Raw genomic sequence first — 27,871 nt, forward strand, 5'->3', positions numbered from 1 at the left:
GGCTGCGGGAGCGCACGACCTCCCTATTGGCTTGGAGCTGCCTGGCTCGGACCAACTCCCTCGCTATCCCGGGGGACTTTAGAGCCGAGTCGGGCTCTTCGACGGACCACTCTGGAAAGTAGGCTCCGGAGGCATGGGCAGACAAGCTCGGGATGGACCGAGACAGGAAACGAGCCTCCAGAGATGATCGACTTGGAGGTGTGGCGGCAGCGGAGGGTTGGGTGAAGGCCCCCTCCAGTGGGGCCGACCTGATCGGTTGTACAAACTCGACCTCAGGGTCGAGCTCTATGGTCTCCCCTCGAGGTACGAACACGTCGGGGGAGACTTCAAGAACCGAGGCCTCGACGGCGACCTTAGCGGTAGCTTTGGCATTGGGAGCCGAGGACTCTCCGTTCGACCTTTTCCTTTGGGGGGTCTCGTCCTCAGTAGTTGAGGCCGACTTTTTTTTCATTTTTCTCCTTGGACGGATCAACATGAGGTCGGTCTTCATGGCGACGAGAGCTGCAAAACTGAGGACAAAGTCAGAAAGGAATGTGACAAGGTGAAAAGTTAGGAAAAGTTCATGAGAAGCTTATCTTGGGGGTCGGCAGGGCTTAGTCCTGCATAGATCAGCGTCTCCTTGAACATCTCCTGTAGGGCAGAAATCTTGGATTGAGATTGCAGAAGCCTATCCAAGGTTATTTGATGGTGTCCAGACAACCTCGGGAATTCAAGTCTCTTCGAGGTGTCCTCCATACGGTCTCAAATCGCCATAGCTTCTTGGAGGAAACAAAAAAATCTTCCTTTCCATCCGTGGATGGAAGAGGGAATACCTCGGAGCAATTGGCGGTCTTTTCGAGGAGAAAAATACCACCATTTGTTGTTTCGAGGATATCTCTTCAAAGTGAAGCATCCTAAGAAGAGGAAAATCGAGGCTCGGATGTTCCAAAGGAAGCAAAGAGAAAAAAAGCCAACTAGGACCTGCGAGGAGTTTGGGACCAGTTGGGTTAGGATGAGGCTGTAAGACCTCATCAGCTGGATAAAGAAGGGGTGGAGAGGAAGTCTCAGTCCGGCCCTCAGAGTCTCCTCATACAGGCTGAGCCGAGAAGGACGAGGGCTGGTCAACCGGTCATCGGGATCGACGAGCTCAAAGATGAACTCGAAGGGTATGAAATGCTGAGCTCAGATGAGGTCCATTTTCTTTTAGATAAGGACGGATACCTCACAAGCTGGCCCGACCGAACCTCGGGCTCAGCCTCACTCAGAGGTAAAGACTGCCGAACTTGAGAAGAGTGGTCGAACAATCAACTCTCCTTCAAGGCGTTAACCTCGGCTCTACTCATGGTGGTAAGAAGAAGATGAGGAAGACGAAGCGAAGAAGACGAAAGGAAGAGGCCGAGCAGCTAAGGAACAGATAACCACCGAAACTGGAGGAGCACAGAGGATGCTGGTGCCGGAGAAATGGAGATTCGCCGGAGCATCACCCAGGAGCCTGGACACTTGAGCATGCAGGCGGTGGAGCAAATGAAGCAAGAAGTATAAACTAAAAGGAGCCATCCCTATATAGAGGCACGAACGAGCCTAATCAGAGCATTGATTCAGCTATCTGGGTAGATTGAGCCACGTGTTAGCTTGGGGTACGGTGTAGACGATTCACCAGGATTGCTGTAGTAATGATGCCTCAAAATAACCCTGCATTAATGGCACTTCGGGTTAGCCCGTATCTGGCAGTGCTTTGAGAAGACCAACCCAGAACTTGAATACAACTTGACCTCAAAAGTGGAGAGCAAGTGATAGAAAAAATATTGGACGCCTTGATCTCAGACCAAATTGACTTCGACAACCTCGGTATAAATCGAGGCAGGCAACTTCGGCCCCAGCTGGGGGGCCAACTGACTGAGGTGAGTAGCTTCGCCTCCAATCGAGGAACCAGTCAACACGTGCCGACAAGGACTAACAGTTCTGGTAATTGGCTGATAGGACAGTGACTTACCGTTGCAACAGCTCTATATTTGGTGCACGGTCAGTACCGTACTCCCCCAATGCCGAGACTGAACTACTTGCCGCCACCTGACCTCTGGTGCACGCCAACCCAGGTAACGACAAAATCGACTCTCCTATATAAAGGGACAATCCAGAGGACCTCAGGTACGCAAGAACACACACTATACGATAACAGAATCACACTGCCGAAATTTTTCTCCCTAACATACTGTTGCCTCTCTATTCTGACTTAGGCATCGGAGGGTCTTCTGCTGGAAACTCTCCGGCAAGCATCTTCTTGCAGGTTGTCCTCGGAGGTGACCAGCGCCCGACACCTTGGCTAGCTGCTCAGCTCGTCTCTAGCCGACTTTAGGGCCGTCTGAGCTGCGCTCTAACCTTGGTCCGGATCTAGCGGCAACAATATGAAGCCGAGCTATTTGAGCTTGGCTTGTTCGGTTTGATTATGATTTGTGATGGGAACATGAATTTGTGATCAAATTTCATGGTTGAGAAAGATTGTTTGTGAACAACTCAATGTTAGAGGTGCAAATGGGTCGCGTCAGGTCAGGTCATGAGTGACTCCGATCCAACCCGGTTCTTGTTTGGGTCCTAATTTTGGACCCAGACTCGACTCGGGTCGGATTGGATCCACCGCTATAATTTTGACCCAATAGATCATTCTGGTTGGGTCGGGTCCATGTATAACCCGGACCTAACCTAAAAAATTTGTGTCCGGTTCGGATCCGGGTTGGGTCAACCCATCCATGGCTTCAGTACTTGTGTTTACACCCTCGTGGGCTACAACCCGCAGGCCCAAATAATTTTAGAGATTCGGGTCAGATTGGGTCGTAGGATTGAAAATCCAAAATTATCTAAATTTTAAATGGGTCGGAGCGAATCGGATCGTATCGAGTCGGGTTGGGTCGGGTCTGAATTCATTAAACCCAGACCCGACCCCAAAATGGAACGGGTCCAATTTTAGGACCCGACCTGGCCCCACGGGTCCTCCAAAATGGGTCGGGTTGACCCGACCCATTTACAGCCTTACTCAATGTTGCCTAGCCTACAATATCACTTTTTGTCCACTTTTTCCCTTGGATTTGCTGCTCTGGGTTTCCCATCCTCCCGAACCTTAGATCCAGCACGAACTCAAATTATGTGAATCTTTATTTCAGTTGGATGTAGATATCTTGTTGGCAGTTATGAAGGGTCTACCACCAAGGTGGTAGCCCAGTTGGAACGGAGCGTTTGCTTCCAACCAAGTGGTTCCAGGTTCGAAACGCGCGGGCGTCGATTAAATTTGGGGACCGGATGCCCCATGCCTGGACACGGGGTCTGGAAGCGCTACTGGTCGGCTGGTAGCCTGGGTGGTGCCAGGTGTGACGTACTCACACGGAGGGTCGGGTCGGGTAACTGAGCCGGCCCACGGGTGGGGAGGGTATGAGTAAAATAGGTCGGGGTGCCCAACACACGACTCGGTCTCCCCGCATCGAACATTCTCCTGGCGGGGTGGGGGCCCAGTGGTCGGGGCTGCTACGCGGGGGTGGGCTTGTCCCTTCCTCCCCCCTTCTCCTTTTCGTTTAGCAAAAAAAAAAAAAAAAAAAAAAAAGTTATGAAGGGTCTAAACTCTATGAGGTCAATCTTTTAAGATCTATGCTCACCAGGTCCAGTTATAATCTCTTGATCCAACTATGTGCCTCGAGGTTTGAAAACTCGTTTTTGGTTGAGCTTGCCAAGTTCTGGTTTTGGCAGTTCTGAGTTTCGTAGTTTTGACGAGAGAAATTAGGAAATAAATAAATAAAATAAAAATGGCGAGAAATAAAGCCAGTAAAGCAGTAAATCATGAGCCATGTCTCTTGTCCAGGTCATCTTGTTTTGTCATCTTCTTTTTGGGATGGAACTTTAGTATGTCTCTAGGCTTAGTCAAGTTCATCCTTTCCTTAAAAATACTTGGCTACTTTCTTCAAAATGTATTTGGAGACTATGCCGAGAGAAAAATCCTTATTTCATTAAGACCTAACCGAAGAAGGGTCCCTTTTCTACAAGAAACTCGGCTAATAAGCCTTCCTTTCTTAATTACTTACTTTACCATCCTTAATAACAGAGGGTTCAATTGCTTGCCAAAACAAAGCCCTTAAGTAGCTGTAACATTCCTTTCTTCCTTTACGATTGTTAATGAAAGAAGCCTCAATTCCTTGACAGTACAAAGCCCTTTAGCAATTACGACATCAGACTTCTCCAAGACATGGGTCAATTATCTCACAGGACTTGATCCACTAACCTCCTGCATCATTAGAAATTCAAAGTACCATATATCAAAAATTTTGTATTGATGTTAGCTTGGCTGTGAATCCCAGTATGTCAGTTGTTTTCTTTTGAGGGTGAAGGTTTCAGAATCACCAAGATTGATTCTTGAGTTCACCGGTCCGCAGATCCTCAAACATAGTGTAAACTCAGTATGGTCTCTTGGCTCTAACAGCTGAGCTCTCCAACTTTGCGCAATCAAATAATGCAAAGTTGCTTGTCACCTTCGACCAAGGACTGGATTGTAGGGTTCCAGACAATGGAAAAGATTTTGCTATATGACTATCAAAATATTGAAGGTGTTGTCCCATTATGCACAAGGGATACTTACCATTGGCAAAACCGGCTCTTTCAATTCATACCTTTGGCATGGTAATTGTTAAATCAAAGGCCATCGAGTTTGCATTGTTGCTTGGGCTTGTTTGCACTTATGATTTCACTTACTCTAAATGTCTGCGTTTAAGTACACAATTTACTTTTCCCCCCAATAATCCCTTTTACTTCATTAGGGGCTTATGCTTCTTTGAACATAAATGACATAAATGGCAGCAAACCAAGAAAAGGTGCTGGTAATAGAGATGATCTGGACCTTGTGTTCTTTGTATATCTTAACCTCTTTTGCTAGACTAGAACTTTCCAAAGAACTTGCCAACAAGCCATACCCAAGAATTTTCTGGTGTTATTATGACCACTTATTCCATAATTTTGTGCGGAGTTAAGATAATTATTTGTCATGTTTGGTATTCAGTGCAGGAGGAATGGCATTGTCTACTCTAGTGCCGTCAACCGTGAGCTCACTTTCTTCATTAGCTAAGAGTCCAAATGCTAGTCTACAATTGTGGGCTCTGCATGCTCTTCTATTGACCATCGAAGCTGCTGGTTTATCATATGTCTCCCAAGTTCAGGTATGTTGTTGTTTGTGACAGTTAATATTTCATTAGAATGTTGTGCTTTTCCAAATATATGGTTTCACACAAGGTACGCCGTACTAGCCCAAACCAGGCGGTATGGGGTGTACCGTATCATATTGGTTTGGTACCGTGAAAAGCCCATTTAGACACTTCCTTCCCGAAGGAGAACTACTCTCGACGGCCCCTAAAAGACGGGGAAAGACAATAAGCATCCAGTATGGGTGGTGTACCGAGTATTGGTACACCAAAAAAAATTTCGTACCGTACTGACACTGTTTTAGTGTGGCATCGGTACGGGGTCCGATACCGAGATAGCGAACTTTAGTTCACATAATGAAAGAATTCTTCCGTTTTTGTCGTAAAGATTCTATCTTTTGCTCCTTCATGAGTTCTTTGTAAATGTTGATTTTTTCTTAAACTTTTCCATCAGAAATACTCAGAAAGTTCGAGCGAATCTAGAGATGCTGGAAGTAACTATTATGTGTTATTTCATGATTTATTAACTTAATTATATGGCAGCATATGGACTAGGCTAGAATAGAAATATGTCTTCATACCTTCTAGACAAAACCTAGAATGCTTAAATATGTAAAGAAAAGATTTAATTAAGAAAAAGCTTTATAACTTTTGCAGGTTTATTATCAAATGAATGTTACAATTGTTATTTACATTTGACATTCAAGTTGAAATTACACATTGATAATGGTAGGTTTGAAAGCTCAATTGTTAATGCAGAAATGCCTAGCAGGCATAATCTGTGTATGTTTTCTACATAAGTTTACATGATCATCCCCTCTAATTGAAGAAAGCATGGTTACAACTTACAAATACTGCAACATGTTCGAACATATCCAAATGAGTACTTCAAATTCATATGATAGTTTCTAACTTATCCTTGATAGGATTCCAGTAAACTGTTTATAAGTTATATTGATCCAAAAGCTATGAAAGTCATAAGGTAGCGTTATATTTTTTCTTGTGAGGAAATTTCTTAAATGGCATGAGGAATTGATGCTATGTGTGAACAAATAATAAAATGCTTTCATATTGCATGCTGCAGCATGTACTTTCTTCTGAGGCTGCAAAAATAAGTACCCTCTTTCCCTTGTCCTTGAGGATTTCCTGTTCTTCAGCAATTATATTTGTATCATATTGTACTACTCTCTAGAATATGTTGTTGGATACACTAAATTAGATAGTGCAATACTTTCATACAGTCGTACATGTACATCTTAGACATGATTTAATGAGCTATAAACTCTTCATATCAAATTGTAATTTCACATATTTATGTCTAATAATCGTAATCCCTTGTCTCATTGGACAAAAAACTGGCTGAGACAGCTTCATTAGTACGAACTACCCAAAACTTGCCAAGTAAGAGTTCTTTATGTTTCTTGTCAATTATCATAGTAACTGAGTATTTTTGTGTAGAATAATTAGAATCATCATTGAAATAAGCTCTTTTTTTTTTTTGCTTTGCCGTGCTAGTCAACTTTTTTAGACAGCAAACTTCACTTCTTTTGATTGCCAAGTTCTTTTATATCATCTTTTTGCTAAAAAAATAAATTATAAATTTTATTTTTGAAACACTGGGTGCTGGACACCAATGACTTGGGTTCGAATCCTACCCTCCTTGGCTCTCCCTGTTTTGAAACGCCTTGAAACGACACAGTACGGACCATACCATGCCGAGCCGGTCGCCAGCCACTATGCCTTTGGTACTAGTTCGGTGAACCTTGATCTTGAAAAAGCTTACTTTTCTCTTAATTTTGCTGGAGCTTATCGCTGAACTGCTTGTACTTTTCTGAAACATACAAGGTTCAGGTTTAATCTGAGAACGCTTCTCAAAGGTGGAATTTTCATCTATGAATTACCTAATACTTTTTTTAACTCAAAATAGTGGCTCAAACTTGGGCAAAACATGCAAATGAAAATGGAACTGAAATCTTTTGCTTTTGGCTTGAACTGGCCAAAACTCCCAAAATACCAAGACTGATACAATTTAGGATCTGTTTTGGACTAAATTGAAATGGTTAAAAACTAAACTTATGTAGATAGTACTTCTTTTAGATAGTTAACGAAAATGTGGCTTATGGTTTGCCAGATTGGGCCGAACTGCCCGGTTCACCCTGTACCAAACTAAATCGGCGCGGAACTAGCATAGTTTGGCACTGTTTTCCGAAAAATAGCGTGTGAATTGCTCGGTTCTCACTGTTTGAACTGATTGGGCCTCCCTTCATTTAATATCTCAAAAGGCTTGAATCAGGGTCTATTGAATTAGGGTAAACCGAGCCAGGGTGTACCGCCCAGTTCACCCTGTACCAAACCAGTAGGCCGACCGGCACGGTCCCGGTACCAACTAACCTTGATGTAGCATTTTTCGGCATTCTTGGTTTCTGAAGAGAAGTTGATGTTCTCAGGAGAGTCTGAACATCTGTTCATTTTGTAGCAGTTGGTAGGAGCTCCATATCTGTAAATCTCTATCTGCAGAGACTCCAGTCAAGAGCTTTTTCAAGTATCGTTATGTGTTGCTAGATATGTTATTTCTCACTTGTGTTCATTTTTTTGGTCTAAAATTAAAATCTGGAGAATATCTCATTTCACCTTTTCACAATTAAAAAAAATGCTTAACTATTTCTCACGATAAATTGATGATCTGGGACAAACTCAATCTTGTGTGTTCTTTCCCTTAAAATATTGTTCTCTATATAGATTCCAGTCAAAGTGTCTGTTTGGATATTCTTATAGGATTGGACTGAATATCATGTAGGGATCGGGCCTGTTGGCCCATCTAGCTTGCATTTTCTAAGAGTTTGTCCAAACTCATCCCAGATCCTAGCTTTTGGGCTGCAAGAAGAAAAAAAAGACCCATGAAAGTCTTTATTTTTTTTCTATCCACAGGATTTGGGCTGGGTGGTGTTTGGTTGATATAGGGCCATGCTTAAATGGACGACATAATCCGCGAATCTAACATGATTTTCAGCCAATCTTGTAGGAATATCCTAGCAAGCCCTAAAGATTTCCGAAGGCTTCCTAGCTTTTTCTGCTTTACCTTATGTCTTACTAATTTTAGAACTAATTGTATTCTATTAGCCATGGAGCATGCTGCGCATGCGTCATGATCCATTTGTATGTTTGCATGATTAGTAAGCACATGTCTTGGTTTGTTTTTTCTTCTTATTTTTCCTATTTTTTTCCTCTGTTATGTAGGCAACACTTTTCCTTGCTATAGACATTCTTTTGTCAGAAGAGAATGGATTGGTTGATCTTAGGCAGGAGATAGGGCGACTTATCAATGCTATAGTTGCTGTTCTTGGGCCAGAGCTAGCCCCTGGGAGTACCTTCTTTTCTCGTTGCAAGGTTTGATTTTGTTTGAGATAGTGCCATCTTTTTATTTTTTTTCTGTGTGTGTGTGTGTGTGTGTGTGTGTGTGTGTGTTTTTTTTTTTTCGGTGGGGGGGGGGGGGGGGGTCCTGTTCTCTCTTGCAGCAATTGCATCTAGAGATTCTAGACTGAAGTGGTCTAGGCTACGAAACTCTTCATTTTTGCAGTTTATATTACATTATTAGTTTATTTTGTACTGACGCATTTTCCATGCAGGCAGTTATTGCGGAAATAAGCTCTTGCCAAGAGATATCAACCCTTCTTGAGTACGTTACTATCTAAAAAAGTCTGTTAGATTTCTTTTAAATCTGCTTTGACAGAAGGGGTGGGTTGGGTTTCTTGTTTCCTTTTTTATACATTATTCACTGCACAATTAGTTTTGATTGCAGTAGGATGGTTCATATTTTGAGAATTCATCTATAACTGCAGAATATGCTATTATAATGTTACAGGTCCGTTAGGTTCACGCAGCAACTTGTTCTTTTTGCTCCACAAGCTGTTTCTGTGCATTCTCATGTTCAAAGTCTTCTTCCAACCCTCTCCTCACGGCAGGTGCTGCTGAATGAAAATGCTGAAATGATTTCAGTAGTTATGTTTATTTCCATTTTAACTTTGGGACATGCTAATTCCTCTTTGCAACAGCCAAGCCTTAGGTCTCTTGCTGTATCTACGCTGCATCATCTAATTGAAAAGGACCCGGTAAGACATTCTTAGATATTTGCATAACTTTTTGTTGCGCCTTCTACTTTTTGCTACCAAGTTGTTCACTGTTTACATTGTAAGGTTTATAATGCGACATTAAACTGATGTCATTAGCATTCAGTTTTCAGTTGTCACTGTCAATAGGTTTACGTGAGACTGGAGCTTGTCATGATCCAGACAAAATCAGCCTCTCTGTTTTTTCTGTTTAAGTGCTGCTTAATTCTGTCCTAAGGTAATGACTTACCAAGGGACTAGCACCATTCCAACACTTTAGCACCCATATAAAAAGGAGGATACAAAATTCTATAAGCATTTGCTTACACACTCTAGAGATTCTCAAAGATAATGCTGAACTTTTTCCTCGGTAATAGAATATTATGAAAAACTTGAGGTTTTGATTAACCATCCCAGAATCTACTGAAGACATATGTGGTCCTTTGAGACAGGGCAAACTCAATGGATCCTCCCCAATAAACACTATTGAATTTCATTAACATTACTGAAAACACATGTACTTCATTATAAATGTCATGGCTGCCACTTCTAGAACAGGGTTCAGTAAGTGACACTTGAATAGGAAGGGAAGATAAATGTAGGAAATAACTTTAAATCAATGGAAAATGGTCATCTAAATATTGAGGATAGCTTGAAAGAATACATAGTAATTTAAAGGACATTTATTAAATAACCAACTGGCTATGATTAGGTTGTGGTCGAAACATTATTTGATAAGGGTCAGTAGTGGTTGCTATTTATTTTTTGGTGTTGTGTGTTTATTGCATATTTTGCTAAGGAAGTCCAATGCAATATGCTTACCAGATATGTATTGGAAAAAACTGAGTTCCTTGGTATGAATAGCTGTGATATCAGCAATCCCAGTCACAATTCTGCAGTAGGGAAGAATAAAAAAAGGAACTAAGAGTATTTGGATCTAAGAAGTATCTCCTGAAGTACATAGTATGTCTCTTGCCAGCATTCAGGTTCTGACATGGTTCACAGTAGTGACAGTACAATGTAGCAGGGTGCAATATGATAGGTTAAACTTTAATGACTAACCTATTCCATCATTTTTGGCTCAAGATAAGGCTTGCTAAGTTCAATTAAAGTGTTGTTTTACTTGCCACTGGCTTTGAAAGAGGAACGATCCCAAATAGATAAAACTTATTTGTCATTTATGTTTACTTATTTGTGTTTCTCAAAATGCATTGAAGTTGCCATCATTCTGTAAGTTTCCCAGGTCATAACATGAACTACTGGTAATTTTGTTGCATTCTCTTTATACTAAGAATAGTAGTTATGCAACAAATTATCTTGATTAACACGTTGAGTGTTTACTTTAAACCCAAGATGCTAACATAAGAAATAACAAGACGATAAGATATGAAATACAGTTTGTCATTGTATAGCATAAGGGCCATTCGAGAGCTCTCATCTCAGCTGATGAACTAAAACACATTTCATTGTTTTGAACAATTGACAGTTTCACCGTCATAAAAAGCCCTGGCATCTTTACATGGAATTAAAAGAACTTGCATGTGAAGCGAGAGATTCATATGACTCAATTCTTTAGAGCAACCATCAAGAATTTAGTTTCCATGGGACCAGGAACTTTATTGAAATAAAAAACCAACTCACTTGTAATTTATTCTTTGAAGAGACTTAAACAATCAGCAGCATTCTAGTTCTACTTAGTGGCTAATGTCTTGACTTAAAATGAGGAAAAAAATGTAAACTCATTGTTGAGTGGCTTATCATTAAATTTCAACTTTGGATTGTGTTGCAATTTTTCTTTGGCTGATAATATGTGACTTAGGGACGAACATATCTCTTCACTGAACCTTGTGAGAATTCTGCTATATTGCCTCTTTCCAAATCTGTAAAAATCATGAAGAGTTGCTGGAGCTTAAAGCTTGGAAAATAAGATAGTTCACCTTACCCACCAGTTTGACTTCTAGGTTTTGTCCTTGGCCTGCCTTCCTATGGTTGTCTTGGCCAACAATTCATGCTCAACGAGGATTGATGTCATGTTGACAACCAATATTGGAGATCTGCTTCATCCTTCCACTTGTAATTAGGTACTAATCTCTTTGCTATGCCCCCTCCCGCTGTGGCTCAATGAGTAACGATATGCCATCACTGTTTTCTCTCTTCTGTGAGTTGCTTAAGCTTCATATTTCCTGAACAGAGGTGCCATATTGATCTGAATAGGGAGAACAATTGCCTGAAAATTGTGAGAGCTAACTCACTAAGGGACTCTGACAGCACTTAAAAGAAGATATATGGCGTATTCTTTAAGTATTTTAAACCTAAAAAAGGGAGTAGAAACTCAAAAGACTACCAAAGGACGTCCGTGGAACTTGTCTCAATAAGGCTTGGAGAATTCAGTTGTACGGTACATTGTCATTATTGGGAAACCGGTAAGCTATTTGAGATATAGTCGATGGTCTGGCAAATTTCTTCTATTGATCGTCAGATATCTTTTAGTGCATGCCACTCTACGATTTTGTTCCAATCATAGCACTTAAAAGCCATTTGATAGGATATTATTTGAAGTTTTGAAGGCTAAGGGTTATTTTGTTTGATGATTTTATAACATTTGATCGGTTAAAGCATATCTCAAACCTTTTGGCTATTTTCAGTATGATAACATCCATTGGCTGTACCTAGAAAATCTAAACAAGCCAAAGTCAACTGGGGGTGGCTCAAGCTCAGGTTGTGTTGTGAGCTTAGCTCATTTGCTTTTGAGCTGAGCTCAAGTTGCTCATGAATGTTATTTAGGGCATGCTAGGAGAACTTAAGGTCCATATAGACTTTGTACATTATACTTTGAGCTAATTATTATTGGTAAAATCTCAATCTTATAGTTGAAATACATCCATTTCCCTGGAAATTATGTTAATTTTAATAAATAGATATAAGTTTTTACTACAAATAATAACTAAAATAATTTAGTACCTGTCTATATTAATGATTTACTTATTAATATTTTTTTTAACTTTGTTCAAGCTGATTAGTTCTTGTTCTATTTGAGAAAGCCGAACTCGAGCCACTCTTGAACCAAACATGAGGCGCTCGTGAACAGCTTGCTCATTTGACAATCTTTGTTTTACTAAATAGATATGAGCTCATTGGGCGCAAAGTGCCATATCAGTAACCAAAGGATTACTTGAAAAGAAAAATAAAAAGAAAAAGAAAAAAGAAAAGTGTTATTGCAACCTTACTTCATTTGGTACCAAGATAATTGAACCTTGTTCCTCGCTAATGCTAGTTTCTATGTTCTTTTTAAATAAATAATGATCGTATAGATAGTATGCAATACTTTGTGCTTTTCTTTTAGACGTGTTACATCTATAAAATTTGTTGCACTTGTCCTTAAAATCATCTGGTGTTGCATTGTTTTGACAGCTTGCGATGATTGATGAAAATATTGAAGAAAATTTGTTCAGCATGCTTGATGAGGAAACTGACTCTGAGTATGTTACTCTCTAGCACTCTATCTCTGAGATATGTCTCGTGAATATCTATGGAGCTAAGTTGTTTTGATAAGTGCATTCCTACTGCCTGACTAGTTTGCGGAGATTCTTGACTGCCTACACACCTAATGACTTAGATGGTCCAAATCTAAAAAAGGCAGAAGAACCTATAAAAGGTCAACACCCTCATACATGCACCACCCAATGATACATACAAATACCCAAATAAACAATTCTAGGATAATTGGAACTAAAATTAATCAAATTCAAGGAATGGCTTCATCCTTAAGTAATAGCAGAAGCAAATTTTAAAAGTCAACAGAAGTTACAGTGGGTTGAGAAAACAAAAAAAGTTTTAAAAGAGGAAAAACAAGAGAGTACAGAGGGGAAAATTGAATACAAAGAAAAAAATCAGAGAAAGAGACAAAAAACAAAGAGGTAAAAAAATATTCAGAGGGGAAGAAAATTTGTGAATAGGAAGAAAAGGAAGAAATGGAATGATTTTTTTAAAAAGAGGAAGGGGAAGAAGAGAAGCCATAAGAGAATGAAATGGAATGATTGGGGAAGAAGAAGAATACGAGAAGCGAAGTGGAAGATAGAAGAAGGGGTAGAAGAGGAAGGGAGAAGAGGACATATGAAGACCAAAATGGCTGCCAGCCTGCTATCAGAGGCCTTCTAGAATGGTACATGGCTGTTGGTGGGCTGCCAGAGGGGTGGGTCATAGTCGGAAGATTGGCAGTGGTGAGGAAATGAGGGAGGGGAAGGTTTTGGGCTGGGTGAGAGGGTGGATGAGGTTAGGGATTGAAAGTTAACTGATAATGTATGTTATTTTTCACTTGCAATTTTTAAAATAGTTAATTTCAGTCACACCTGTGAAAATAAGATAAAGGTTCACAGTATGCTTATTTAGTAAAATAGTGGCTAGTTGGGTATCGCCCGGGCAGATTGTCCCTCCCCTAAGCACCTAGGTGGACAGCATAGGCACCTAGTTAGTGATTTTAGCAATACTGTGCTTTGTAGATGATATAATGTTTTATACCTATTTGCCTACTAGATCTGTGATTTTGACATCACTAGATCAAAGCTGACATATTAGCCTACTAAACTCCACAATTTTCAAGTGTGACAGAAATCTGTTAAACAAGTATATCATTTTATTAAAAATTAACACGTGCACATGCAGGTATAAAAATGTAAATCCCTAATCCTGATTTATGAAGTTGTTATGAACATTATTTAGTATATATTGTTAATCATATGAACATGAATAAGTTCTTGAGTCTCCTTACACTACTTGTATTTTATTGAGAAAATAAAAGGTTAGGACTTGACTGTATGCATACATGTGTTAGTCTTGACTCTTGAGTAGTATGTAAATGGCCTTACTGCTGGCAATTGAGCAAGCCGTTCGTAAGCTAGCTTGAGTTCGCTCGCTCGGTTAAGAAATGAGCCAAGCTAGAGCTAGGCTTAGCTGGCTCAAGCGCTACTCAAATTATCTCAAAATACTAATATAGATTACATATTTTAATTATTATCTATTAGATAATTACAACGAATTTTTTGTACACTTATTTATTATAAATCAGTATATGTTATGTAGAATAGAATGTTTTCCATCTATAAGATTAAATATAATCAGGATTTACTCTAAACTACATAAATGAAAGCCTCTGATGATCAATTTAAACTTTTATGTGTCTTAAAAAATGCTGTTCCTGAACGGCGCAAGCTTGGCTCAAAATTAAAAAAGCTAGCTCGAGCTCAGCTCGATTATAAAATGGGCTGAGCTACACCTGGCCTGTCTTGGCTCATGTTTGGTTTGTTTCTACCCTTAAATGAGCTGGACTTGGGCTGAACTGATGTAAGTGCATGCCATGGTCTGACTTGTGAATATTGGTTCCATGTATAAATCTAATTTTTAATGTTTGAGTCTAGGTCCTGGTCTCTGTCTGTAATTAGAATTTGACGCCTGAGTCAAAGTTTGAGTCCAAGTGCCCCTGCACTTGAATCACCCGGACTTCTAAGAAACCTTGATAACAGGAAACTTTCACTAGGATGCCCCATGTGCTTCGGAATCTTTTAAGAAACTTGCTTGCAACTTCTTTCTAAGTCCTTTTTTTCTATTTTTCTTTTTGAGAGAATAAGGGATCCACATTCTCATATTTGCACTGGAATCTGTTCCCACATCCACTCCTGCTTCAGACAACCAAGGTCCAGGTGATTAGGCTATATCCATAATGCATGTCGGGCTTTTATTTGGGCTTTTCAATGCGGATTCTGGTCTCTTGACAGTTGCAACAATATGAAACAGAAGAGGAGTATATTTGTAAAAGATCACTATATATCAACCTGTATAGTGGTTTTACATTATCTATATTTCTGTTCATAATTACTTGAGATTCTATGGAGTTAATGCATTTCAATAGTAAAGTTCAATTGTTACACGGTGGTCAAGAAATCAATCTAATATTTCACTATTTCATACATATGGCTCAGCAAAAAATTCTAGCTTAGCTTGTCATATATAGCATAAAATCACTAAGATATTTGCATGTTGCACTCTTGTGAAGTTGTTGAGAATTACAACTAAATGTTGTATGATAATAATAACTGTGGATCAGGTATAAAGGAACTCACAACTTTAATGTTATATCTGCCAGGATTGGAAGTTTGGTTCGTGCAACAATTACTCGGTTGTTTTATGCATCATGTCCTCTATGTCCATCACGTTGGTTGGCAATATTTCGTAAATTGGTATGCTTCTTATCCTGTTATAACTTCAAATTCTAAATCATATTACTTTGATGTTTTCTTACTTGACTAAACATAATTATAGTCAATAAAAATCTTAGATTAAAAAGTAATATTAAGTTTTACTTCTCTATGTATCGCTCAAGCAGATTTGTTATCCTAAAATATACCAATTCACATTAAATCCTGTTCCATGTAAGTAAGTTCCAACAAAACCTTTTGGTTCCTAAGCTTGTATTGTAAAGTTGTGACTGTGTATATGGACGAGAGCTGAGTGCATAAAGAGTCGCAGTCCTTTCATGGTTGTCACTTTAAATAGGATCTCATGAAACAAGAGTAAGGCAGGCCTTATATGTTGTATAATTCACTGTGTTGGGAAATAGAGGCCTTTAGCTAATAAGATGGACATAGCAAATGATCGACAATTTGAATATGTTAAAACTTGGAAGTGAGGAATCAATATCTAAGGGGAGGCATAGAAGGTGACAGGGTGTTTACTTACGGACAAAGTAATAGACAACTGGTTGAAATGATTTGGACATACTTGCTGAATTAGGATGGCAAACCCTTCTCAAAAAATCTTGCTCCTGTCCCCATGCTGCTTTCTAGATTTTCTAGCCTCCTCTCCAAATAAACATCTTTTATTGCTGCTTGATTTTGTTGAACTAAATGTTTGTTTGCTCCATTTATCCTTTTATGGGTCTCTACATATCATGTGGGCTTCTTTTGTGGCAACATCCAAATTTGAAAATTTTTTGTAGGTATATTATATTTTCTGTGAATGTTTCTAGCCACTTCTTAAATTTAATAAGATTTCCAATTCCTTGCTCTAGGACTTGATTTCAGGTCATAGGCAACCTAGAAAGGTGAGATGCTTCTATCTGTGTTGAAGGGTCAAGAAAGAAGAAATTTATAATGGAAAGAAGTTTTAGTTATTAGTTCAAATAAACTATCTAGCATATACATGCCTAGACTAGGAACTATTTTCAATCCTCAACTTTAAACACCAAGTAATATTCATTTATTGACTCTTGGAGGTCAAGAAAGCCTTAATAAGAATGGTGCCAACTTTTATCATATTATGATCTCTTCGCGCAGAGTTTCTAATTTTTTCTTGTAAGTGTGAGGTATGGACTTTGGAGTACATTATCCATTTCGTTTGTTAAATTTTCTATTTATTATATTTGTCATTTTTAATATCCGCATGATTATTCTGGTAATATTTAGTTTTATTTTTATTTTTTCCTTCACTTTTTCTATTTTACTTATTATCTTTGAATGGACTCTCTTGCTTGCCCTAAACTCTGTTGATGGGAAACAAGAAGTCAGTTAAGTTCTCATACTTCTTTTTTTTTGCTGTTTGAGATTTTGATGAAGGTTAACTATAGAATTCTAGGAATGAACCATTTAGAATGGATGAAGCAAGGTTTTAAATACCGATACTAAATCCTGTACTGTTTCTCCATCAAAAGGGTCGGTATTGGTACACGAAATTAACATCTTCCAAAGAAATTGAAAAAGCATCAGTATCAACTGGTACGACTTGTATGTTAGTATCGATGTGCACCGTTATAGATAGGTACACTTGGTATGTACTGATACAGCTGCTTTGGTATCCTAGCACCCATACCGATGCCGATTTTGTGCCAGAACGTTACGATACCAGTCTTACTACCCGGTTTCGGTGCTTTTAGAACCATAAGATGATCCAACTTAGTGATGCCTTTCTTGTTTTTATGTATATGCCTTATATAATTTTGGTTTTTTTCTTTTAGGCAGTTTCTCATTTGAAGTAATGCTCAAACTCAAAAGTTGGTAAAATGTTTACTTCCATTGCAGTCTTCTAGGGTTTTATAGACTTTAGAGGGTCTATTCTGCAATACTGGAGAACTCAAATTTGCAAGTACCATCTAGGATAAAACAATTTAGAATTTATCCAATTCGCATATCTTCCAAACACTTGGTTCGGTTGTATGACATATTGCTGCTGCCCAGGTTCTTGCAACATCAACAGGAAGCAATGCTGCTGAGAGCAATTTGAGTTCAGGGAATGAAAACTCAAATGGTACATTGGAACATGATGTAAATTTACATTATGGATATGATGATGAAGACATGATTGCTGGCTCAAAAGGAGAACAGATGCAAGGTTCTGTTTCTGCTTCCAGAGCTGATACTAAAAGAGGAAAACATCTCAGATACCGAACCAGAATTTTTGCTGCAGAGTATGTGGTTCCCAATTGTTTAGCCAGCATCTTTTTAAACTTTTGCTTTGACTGTTTTTTGCTCTTTATTTTTGTGCTTTTCTTTACATCTTTAGTAGTATTAAAATGAATTTTGTTTTGAGTGCTTCAATTATATGTATAGAGAATTTTTTATGAAGATATTGCTCATTTTAAGTGTAAAACTTATTGACACGGGCCCACAAACATGCCCTCATTTAGAATGAAAACTTATCTACCTATATCAATTTAATTCTTTGCTATATACAGTCTTTGGAGTTAAAGGGGGAAATGCCTTGTCATCTGCAAATCATTGCTGCTAATATTTTAATGAATATCACATATCGGTCTTCAATGTGTTTTGTTTTGGCCCTTAGGCTTAAAATTTGTGCCTCAAAAATTTGTAGTTTTTTATTTTTAAGCCTTGCCTTATTCTTATTTGTCCAGATGATTTTCAAGTCTAGGGAATCTTGGATGGTTGCCTGCAATTCTATGATTGTGAGTTTTATAAGCAATATTATCAACTAACACCATTGGTTGTGTTTGGTTTGAGAATAGAGATTTGTGATAAATGGAGTAAGTTGGAGGAGAAAAAGGGGGGCTAAACTATTCCACTTGCTCATAGAAGTAAATTGTTCCCAAGTTAAGTGCAGTAATTGAGATAGGAGGAGAAAAGGTGAGCTACAGAAATACTGTACGATATCTTCAGCTTCAGCAATAGTTATTCCACCTTTTTGAAAGGTGATCTTATTCAGGTGCTTAAATGAGTGTTTACTTGCAAAAGGATGGAATATCTGTGTTGAGATCTGTCGTACTGGTCGGTACCGTACTGTACCGGGCAATAGCATACCGGTATCAAACCGGTATGCAGTCTTATACCGTATTGATACTTGGTATGCCTCGCCGTCTTGTATTGTATCGTATACTGACATTGAAATAGGATGGTATCGGTACGGGGTACCGGTATCGAGAAGGCGAACCTTGAACTGTGTTAAATGGCTTTCGTTCTTTCTTGTTTCCCTACCAAAGGCAGCCTTAGTAGCTAGGGTACCCCGGTTGATATATTACTTGCTTCAAAATCTTGTTTCTGTCATTGTTGCCTAATGCTTTCAAGTTTCAACTATCTTGAATTAGGTATCTTTTTTAATCAAAATATATTTTTTGTTCAATATAGAACCATTAATTGATCATTTTGTATGGTGAATCTTACATTTAATTAAAATGAAATGAAATGCTTAATTCTAATCATTTTACAATATTCAAGTTTATTTTGTCAAGATCAAGGTCCACTGTTTTGGTACCAGTTATTGTACTGATTAGGGACTGGCAAGGTATGCTATCTCAATACCGAGTAAGGCTGCAAATGGGTCGGGTCGGGTCGGGTCCTGAGTGACCCCGACCCGACCCGGTTTTTTGTTCGGGTCCTAATTTTGGACCCAGACCCGACCCGGTTGAAATTCGGGTCGGGTCGGGTCGGGTCGATGCCTACCCCGTCAGGTCATTCGGGTCGGGTCGGATCCGGATCCAATCGGGTCCGGTCGGGTCCATGAGATGTTTTCTCTTGAACAACACATCAAGCTAAAAACAGCCAAGAAAATAGGTTGGCAATCTTAAGTCTGGACAGAAGAACAGGAAGGACACCTGGATGGAGATAAAATAAGAAAGGTTGTGCAACCAAAACGTAACCCATCCTCGTGAGCAAATGGAATGGGTTATCAAGAACATAAATTGTGTTAAATTGACTGTGGCGAAAAATGTGCAAGACTTCTAAGTTCTTCCGTTCTTCATCTGGATTTAACGAGCAGAAGCAGCTCTGGACTTCCAAATCAGCTAAAAACCGAGCAGTAAAAGAATATAGTTTCAATAACCAACCAGAAATGTGGCACCATGAACAAGAAAAAACAACAATCTTTAGAAAGATAAAATAAGAAAGGTTGTGCATCAGTACATATCATAGATGATCTGAAGCCCTGCTTGTTTGCTGGAATTTGTGGGTTCAAGAACCCCTAGCGGATGTGCAAAAGTACTTTTCTCAGAGTATATGGTCAAGATAGACATTAAGATAAAAAAATTGTGGTATTGCTGTCTGCTCAGTCTGAATCAGAATCCTGAATTGTAGAAGACCTGATGTTCCTGTGTTTGTAACTGTCAGTATCATCGTCTGCATCTTCATCATTGTCACCTCCTTTCCTTTCATCTATGATGCCTGAAATTATTTTGGGGGGCTTTTTATTATTTTTATGTATCTCACAAGATAAGTCATACAAAAGATCATCAAAGGAAGGATAGTTACCTTTTCTTTTCAGAAGATTCTCCAAGGCACTCATGGTAAAATCATCTTTGCTGCCAAGATCTTGAAACCCAATCAGCCTGTCGAAGGCAACACCATTTCTGGGATAATTGCCGTTAGATGTGTCAGAGCACAGTCAACCATATGAAGCGATAATAAAATGCAGAAAGTTTGGCCCTCAAGAGAGATGATAGTGATTTATCCAACATTATAAAATGTACTAAGTGAAGATGCGAAGTGAAAGACAAGGAGCCCTCACTTGAACAATATGATGCAAGGCAGAGTTTTGACTGCTAATTTTGTCACAAAGAAGGGCGCATTCTGCATCAAGTACCCAAGCAATTAGTCTCTTGTTTGCAAATTTCAACACAAATGCAAAGGGTTAGTGTAGACTAACTTCAGCATCCAGCTTGATGAACTTTGTATCAATGTGGGTGTTCTAATCAGTTTCAGAATACAAGATACTATAGAACCATCAAGCACAGTCCACTATTTTAGAATGGCATGTTACATCCCCAGTCAAGTCTGCATAGAGAAGTCCAAAAATCTTGAATGTGTGTTTCATTTTGTTACGGTTGATGAAATCTGTTAATAACGGTAAATATGTCGAGCAACAAGATAAAAACTAGGCTGAAGGGTACATAAACAAGCACAAAGCACAGGTTCAGCACAAGAAATTGATAGCTTTGAAACAGAGAGAAGATATAAGTACAATAATGCAGTTATCGCACTGAGTCGTTTGTATGTTGAACTCATCTTGCAGCAAGAAGCGGGTTGAGGCAACTGAGTTACCAAAGCATAGGAAAACCTGAAACAAAAATGTCAAGTGAAACAGAATTCAATGATATGAAGTAGGTGTGAGACGCAGTTATTGGATGACATTTCATAGATAAAGTTTTAGCTATATGCAGCAAACACAGAATATACACATTCAATTTTTTCCATCTAAGATTGTAATACTGAGCCATTCTAAAGGATGAAGAATACCAATCACAGCCTTGAGTTCATCATCTGATAAAAATCTAAAATAGAAAGCAGACCCACCTAAAGGATGCATCATAGCATCAACATCATATTCAGTGAATTGTAGAATTACATAACTAAGAACATGTATAATGAACCACAATTTTCTTTATCCATTCGACCACAGCTAAAGGATCACCCGCACGGCAGAAACAATCAAGAACATCAGTTAAGATAGATTACCACCATCCTGCATAACTCAAAGAAGCAACGTGAGATGATGCAAATTAGAGAATTCAAATGTCAACATAATAATAAAGATGATTGTTACTACTTACCAGCATAAGCTAATCATCGGTATTAATATCAACAACAGTTTCGTAATCTTCAACCTTGTATTTTGTATGAGGAGGTGGAATATCTACAAATGAAAAAAATACGAAATTAAAAATCTCAAAGTTTCTAAGCACTAGTACAGCTGGTACATGATAAAATTTATGAATGTTGTAGAAATTGAACCTGCAAGATGAGGCAAGCTATCTCGAAGCCAATCTTGTGCGCATATCAATACCTCAACCGTATTCGGAGATAGACTGCTACGAAAATCATCCAAAACCCTGCCAGCAGTGCTGAAGGCAGACTCAGATGCAACGGTAGAAACGGGAATTGCCAAGATATCACGTACCATCCTAGACAATATTGGATATTTTGATTCATTGAATTTCCAATACTGTAGAATGTCAAAATTTTGATCTTCTAATGGATGAACCTGCTCCAAAAAATTAAATAGCAAGTCATTTTTATTAGAATTATTGACTAATAATTTAATGTAAGCATCCAAATTAGAGATCGTAAAATACCTTCTCTTCCAAATAGGTCTCTAATTCTGACTTCGATGGTTGGGTAACTTGTACTCCGTGGATGAATTCTTTATAGCCATGCATAAAACGATTCTCATCTCTTCCACCTTGGGATGTAGACACCCTCTCATCCACTTGAACAAGAGAGACATTTGTGCCATATAAAATTGCATAATTATCATAAAAAGTTTGAAGAACTTCACGCACTTTGTTGATCTCAAATGAAGCACGATCACCATTACCATGGATTGTGTGAAAGCAATAAATAATAAGATTCATCTTATGTCTTGGATCAAGAACAACCCCTACAGCAAGAATGTGAGAGCATTCCTTCCAATACTTGTCAAATTTTTCTTGCATCTTTAAAGCCATCATCATCACAACTGCATTTGAACTTCTAGATTCTTCAATCAAGAGCATATTGATTCTCCAAATTTCATAGAAATACAAATTTGCAGTTGGATTTTTTGTTTGTGAAAAAACTTCAGTTATAAGATGAAAAACCTTTAAGAAGTTACAAATAATAATGCCTTGAGACCAATCTTCCTCAGTTGGCGCATTATCAAAATTAGGATCCCGGGCCACAAGTCGCATAAATACATCCTTGAATTCTATAGCATCATTTAACATGAGATATGTAGAATTCCAACGAGTAGGTACATCTATGCATATCCTTTTCTTACCATTCATCTTGAACTGTTTCACAATTCCCATAAACAATTCCAACCTTCCTTGAGATGATTTTATATATTTAACAGCCTCACGGATCCTATGAATAGCACCCTCCACTACCTTCAACCCATCCTTCACAATCAAATTAAGAATATGTGCACAACAACGCACATGAAAGAATTTACCATCCAAAAGTAAATCTTTTCTAAATTGTTTTTGAAGTTCTGTTGCTACAACTGTATTTGCTGACAAATTATCAAGAGTGATTGAACCCAACCTTTTCTCAATATTCCAAGATAAAATACAGTTAGCTATAGCATCACTAATGACTAAGCCTGTGTGTGGTGAAGGAACCAACTTAAAATTGATAATATGCTTTTTCAGTTTCCAATCATTAGTGATGTAATGTGCAGTCAGACACATATATCCCAATGTTTGATTTGATGTCCACATGTCCGATGTTAAGCTGATTCTTCCACAGTTCGTCTTGAACAAATCTTCAAGTCTTCGTTTTTCCTTTTCATAAGTTTTAAAGCAATCAGAAGACAATGTTGTCCTTGAAACAATATGAAATTCTGGTCTAAGGTTCCTAATAAACATCTGAAAGGCTGGATGTTCAACTGTTGTAAATGGCATCTCTTGTAGAATTACCATCCTTGCAAGGTCCTCACGACTTCTTTCCTGATCAAATGAATAGGGAACTAATTCGTTCAACGGAACACCATCTTTCGAAGTCACAGTGCCTATTAATATTTTCTGTTTCTTATCATGAAATTTTTTTGCCTTACAAATATTAGTATGCTTGTGAAGATGACTTGTCCCATTTTTTGGATCAGCTGAAAAAATAAAACGACAATAATTGCATTTAGCCTTGTCCTTTTGGTTTTGTACCTCACAATAGTGATTCCATATCTCCGATCTCTTTCTTTTGTTCGTTTTAGAGCTATCTGTATTAGAAGGCTCTATAGCTTGAGAACTACCACAACGAAGTACACTTGAAACTTCAGCCATATTTTCATTGCTATCCATCGTAGACATTAACCTATTTTGCATAGAAATCAATAAAAATGTATGAGCATAAAATGCAACTTTATAGATGCATATAATCTAAGCTTTATAATGTCTATCATGTTATTGCATGCATAAAAAAATCATGATCAGTTTATTTACAAAATTTAAGCTATGAACAACATTTCAGTATTCCTAAAAGCTGAAGTAAATGCCATGTCATGTAGTTAACTATTCAAAATTACTGACAAAGTGACACTACAGACTTCATATAACTAAAGCGTACTTCATATAACTAAAGCATCTTTTAAATAGTTATAAAATGGAGGTAAATATGATTACTAAAGCACTAAGAAACTTAAAATATAGTGCACATAAAAATGAAGACCAGGTGAGAACCAAAATGATATTCGGCCAGCCCATGCAGTAACAGACTAACAGTCATCCTGATTCTTTCAATTAAATCAATAAATCATTATCTTTCCTCAAAGATACTCGTACTGTTTTCTTGAGATAATCCCATATTCAGCGCTGCTGCACTAGTTCGGTCCCAAGTCCCAACATCAAGTCCAGCCTCGTTGCCCTGTTACAAGACAAGCCCCCCTCGCCGGAACCTCCTCCCGGCCTATGCTAAAAAAAATACATAGGAGGGACATACCTTGGGACGACGAAGAATGGGGAGAGGGAGATCCGCGGAATGGGGAGCCGGAAGTCGGGAGATCTAGGGCACCGCCGCACCGGGCACAGAAGCTGTCTTCTCTTCTCCGCCGCCGCAGCTCAAGATCTACTTATCCATTATCATAATAGAACAAGAATAGCATTAGCAAAATATTTTGGAAACGATTTGCAAGATATCAGGATGAAAAATATAGAGGACAAAGGCGACTAGCACCTGGTACAGGCGTACAGCAAGGTCCTTGGGACGCTGAAGAATGGGGAGAGGCCAAGGGGGAGATCCGCGGACTGGAGACTGGAGAGCCGGAAGTCGGGCACGGCCACACGGAAGCGGTCTACTCTTCTCCGCCGCCGCAGCTCAAGATCTAGGGCACGGGGCACCTGGGCACGATCGCACGGGATCGAAAAAGAGAGGAAGGCGCTCAAGATCCAGGGCACCTGGGCTGCTGGGCAGTGGGCACGGCCGCACGGGATCGAAAAGGAGAGGAAGGCTGGAAGGCGATCGAGATCTAGGGCACGGCCGTCGGCCACACCACACGGAAATACGGGATCGAAAAGAGAGGAAGGCCGAAGGGTTTACCGGTTTAGGGATTTAGCTTTAAGCCTTTATATAGTAACGGGTCGGGTCGGGTCCCGGATCAAGATTGGGTGGACCCGACCCGACCCGAAAAATAGTTCGGGTCTAAATTTAGGACCCGACCCGGCCCCGCGGGTCCTAAAATTCGGGTCGGGTCGGGTCTAAAGCGGGTCGGGTCGGGTCGGGTCCCGGGTCGACCCGACCCATTTGCAGCCTTAATACCGAGCCCCATACCAATGCCACACTATCACTATGTCGGTATAGTACGATACAGGGTTGGTTCGGCATATCAAGTATCGGTACACCCCTGTTCTTTGTACCGGTACCGAACCGATATTGTATGGTATGCCTCATACCTCTCGCTTCGGTATAGTACAACGAACCTTGGGGACTGGTATGGTAGGGTATGGCTACGGCTTCGAACCGTACCAACACTTGGTACAATCCGGCATACTGGTTTGGTACTAGTATATTTTTTTTTATTTTTTTTTATTTTTGTTTTGGGTGGTTATTTTAATGTTTGTGGATATTTAAATGTTGTGATTGCGAGGGTATTTTGATGTTGTTTTATGTCATATACTGATCTTGATAGACCATATGATTGCTTAATAAATGTAATTTTAATAATTTAACAAAGACAATATATATGGTCTTGATAGACCGGATGTAATAATTAACATAGATCATATGATGACCATATGATTGTCTTGAAAATATATATAAATCAAATTGATTTAAACTACAAAATACATACCGATATCTTGTTCCATGTGAAGTGTCTATGCTGACTTTCCTTTTTCCATTAAGATGGAAAAAGGCTTGTTGCTTGTTGGTCAAGGCATAATTGATAAATGCCGGTCTTTGATAATTTAGTTATGATTAGTGGCTTTTGCTGTGATTCAGTTAGAGTAATTGAGTTAGATTCATTCCTAAAATTTGTCTCTTGACATACTAAGTAGATTGTAACTTCAGGTGTTAAACATTGATGCATCTCTTTACAAGGTCATGCGTATATAATTAATTATGTCGAAAGTAATACAGTCACTGTAGACCTTCTGAACATTATGTAATAGCTTCAATCATTGCTGGCAGTACTGGTACCATGACTTGCGGTGGTCAGTTTCCGAGTTGACATGGTATGGTTCCATACCAACACACAATATGCAACATTCTGCTGGTCAGGTGGTAGCAACTCCAAGTTTTTCAAGAGGCTAGGAGGCATGAGGGTACTCGATGGTGGTAGATGTATTGGAGGCACTGAGAGTCACAAGTCCAAGCCCACCTTTAAATCAGATGTAGGCAGCCAATTAGTGGGGTGTGGGACACTGAGGAGGGCGATGCCTAAGGAGGTGGCAGCATTGAGATTGACAGGGTCCTTGAGCGGGCAGCAAGTGATTAGTGGTCGAGGGAGATTGAATACATACATATGTGTATGGGAGGAAGAAAGAGAGGTAGAGAAAGAGCGATTGGGATCGAGGTTTGCGGGATGGTGGATATTTTATAAGAGTTGTTGGTTCGGCCAAACTTGGTTGATACTGCCCAAAATTGGTTTGCTCCCTGTCCTGTGCTGAAAGCCCAATTGTCCTGGTTCCAGGCCTGTTTGGTACGGTATTCCCCAAACCACCTGGTTGGGAATAGTTTGGCTATGCTTGTCTCTAATATCATGCATGATCTGCGCGTGTTTCACCCTTAGTCTTTAGCCTTTTCCAGCACATTTTGCTATCAGTACACTGGCCTGAACTCTTGTGCTGTAGTACTTCTTTCTGTACCGAATTATTTACAGAACTGATTTGTTTTTCTTAGTTTCATTCTCAAGATTTTATGATGACTATCATTTACTTAAAATTTAGGTGTTTGAGCTATCTACCAACTGCTGTTGGAAACAACCCTGCACATTTTGACATTTCTTTGGCAAGGAGTCAGCCAGCTAAGGGGCGTAGTTCCTTGGGTGATTGGCTCGTGCTGCACTTACAAGAGCTTGTCGCACTTTCTTATCAGGTCCTAATCTTGTGTTGATGTATATGTGGGAACAGCAGCTCCTGTTCTAAATAGCTGAATAATCCAGTTGTGAATAGCTGACTGGTGTTCTTTTGCACAGATAAGCACTGGGCAGTTTGAAGGCATGCAGCCCATAGGTGTGAGACTTCTAAGCATCATAATGGACAAGGTATTGCAAAACAGATGTTTAAAGCTTGGGATATCATTTTTATGCATTAATTTGCTAAAACTTAGTTTCTGATGACTGTATGGTAATTGGGCTATCTTTGCACATACACTAAAATTTGCTTTGTATTGGTATGTAACAGATTTTCATCTCTTTCTACCTATTGAGATTATAATGAAACCCAATGTAGATACATCTTCTTAACTTTCTAACTCAAAATTTCATGTTTAGCCATTGTTCATTTTTTACTTGGTGGACTCATGATGAACTTGGTGGAGTTATGATGAATTTTAGTTGGTGGACTTATGATGTGTCTGCAGCCAATAGTTTAGAAAAGTAGATTCAGGAAAAATTGGCTCTTGAATTTTTGAGCACAGTACTTTTCCCTTCCTGAAGGAATGGTCCAACTCCAACCTACTTCTAAATTTAGAAATGGAACCTAATCTAGTAAGAGAGAGAACTGTAGGGCATGATAGTACAATCCTAATGCATGAGTTTTATTTGATAGAAATAAACACAAGTCTCCTTCTTTGAATAATTATTGAGCTAGACCTGCAGGTATCCTTTTCTCTTGTTGGCTAGTTTGCTCAGAAACTCAAGCCTCCATACAGGAGTCCTGCATACTCATTTATGTTTATTGTTACAGGCCCAACTTATGGTACTAATACATATTCCGTCACATTATGATTAGGCCAAATGCCAAATGCAAACATTTAATGGATAAGGAGCAAACCTCTATGTTCCAAATCTGCCCTCTTCCCGATATTAGTGAACAACTTATGGTACTAACATATGCTCCATCAGAAAGTTAGTGTACAACTAACTCAGTGGAGACATTGTGGGCTTATCTTGAGTCTGTTATTGTCAAGCATTGAAGATCGTATTTGAGGAACTTTACACTTTGGTGGTCCATCAAGCTCTTCGTGCATCTAGATTTGATACTATGCTGGC

The 27,871-nt window shown here is 39.1% G+C and overlaps 3 protein-coding genes across 15 annotated transcripts in view; 1 reads left to right on the forward strand and 2 right to left on the reverse strand.

The window, feature by feature from the left end:
* SWEETIE (HEAT repeat-containing protein) overlaps positions 1 to 27,871 on the forward strand; it is a 68,952-nt gene that overhangs the window by 31,108 nt on the left and 9,973 nt on the right. For all 10 annotated transcript variants that reach the window (XR_015975327.2, XR_015975326.2, XR_015975324.2 and 7 more), the window contains 10 exons: positions 5,015 to 5,171; positions 8,391 to 8,540; positions 8,780 to 8,829; positions 9,016 to 9,115; positions 9,206 to 9,262; positions 12,671 to 12,738; positions 15,399 to 15,492; positions 17,485 to 17,714; positions 26,607 to 26,754; positions 26,855 to 26,923. Coding sequence is in view for 6 of the 10 variants with exons in the window: in XM_008803802.5 (XP_008802024.2) it covers positions 5,015 to 5,171; positions 8,391 to 8,540; positions 8,780 to 8,829; positions 9,016 to 9,115; positions 9,206 to 9,262; positions 12,671 to 12,738; positions 15,399 to 15,492; positions 17,485 to 17,714; positions 26,607 to 26,754; positions 26,855 to 26,923 (1,123 nt within the window). In the remaining 4 variants the exon portion in view is untranslated. The remainder of the gene's footprint in view (positions 1 to 5,014; positions 5,172 to 8,390; positions 8,541 to 8,779; positions 8,830 to 9,015; positions 9,116 to 9,205; positions 9,263 to 12,670; positions 12,739 to 15,398; positions 15,493 to 17,484; positions 17,715 to 26,606; positions 26,755 to 26,854; positions 26,924 to 27,871) is intronic.
* Positions 19,697 to 20,946, reverse strand: LOC120113336 (thioredoxin domain-containing protein PLP3A-like). The gene is made up of 6 exons (XM_089929310.1): positions 20,929 to 20,946; positions 20,714 to 20,809; positions 20,399 to 20,440; positions 20,261 to 20,322; positions 20,005 to 20,102; positions 19,697 to 19,917 (listed from the first exon to the last, which is right to left on the reverse strand). The coding sequence occupies exons 1-6, from the start codon at positions 20,944 to 20,946 to the stop codon at positions 19,802 to 19,804; spliced, it is 432 nt and encodes a 143-aa protein (XP_089785436.1). The 3' UTR covers positions 19,697 to 19,801.
* Positions 21,129 to 24,533, reverse strand: LOC120110447 (zinc finger BED domain-containing protein RICESLEEPER 2-like). Of its 4 annotated transcripts, XM_089928902.1 has the most exons (6): positions 24,397 to 24,533; positions 24,163 to 24,288; positions 21,825 to 23,538; positions 21,484 to 21,733; positions 21,303 to 21,385; positions 21,129 to 21,214 (listed from the first exon to the last, which is right to left on the reverse strand). In XM_089928902.1, the coding sequence occupies exons 3-5, from the start codon at positions 23,532 to 23,534 to the stop codon at positions 21,312 to 21,314; spliced, it is 2,034 nt and encodes a 677-aa protein (XP_089785028.1). In that variant the 5' UTR covers positions 23,535 to 23,538; positions 24,163 to 24,288; positions 24,397 to 24,533; the 3' UTR covers positions 21,129 to 21,214; positions 21,303 to 21,311. The 4 variants fall into 4 exon arrangements, with proteins under 4 accessions (XP_089785028.1, XP_038981360.3, XP_089785027.1 ...); XM_039125432.3 differs by lacking the exons at positions 24,163 to 24,288; positions 24,397 to 24,533 and having other exon boundaries at positions 21,825 to 23,177; positions 23,388 to 23,678; XM_089928901.1 differs by lacking the exons at positions 24,163 to 24,288; positions 24,397 to 24,533 and having other exon boundaries at positions 21,825 to 23,678.

This window comes from Phoenix dactylifera, chromosome 2 (genome assembly GCF_051530095.1).
Source record: "Phoenix dactylifera cultivar Ajwa chromosome 2, Ajwa_hap1_PhDact_Kaust_v1.1, whole genome shotgun sequence".
Classification (NCBI taxonomy): domain Eukaryota; kingdom Viridiplantae; phylum Streptophyta; class Magnoliopsida; order Arecales; family Arecaceae; genus Phoenix; species Phoenix dactylifera.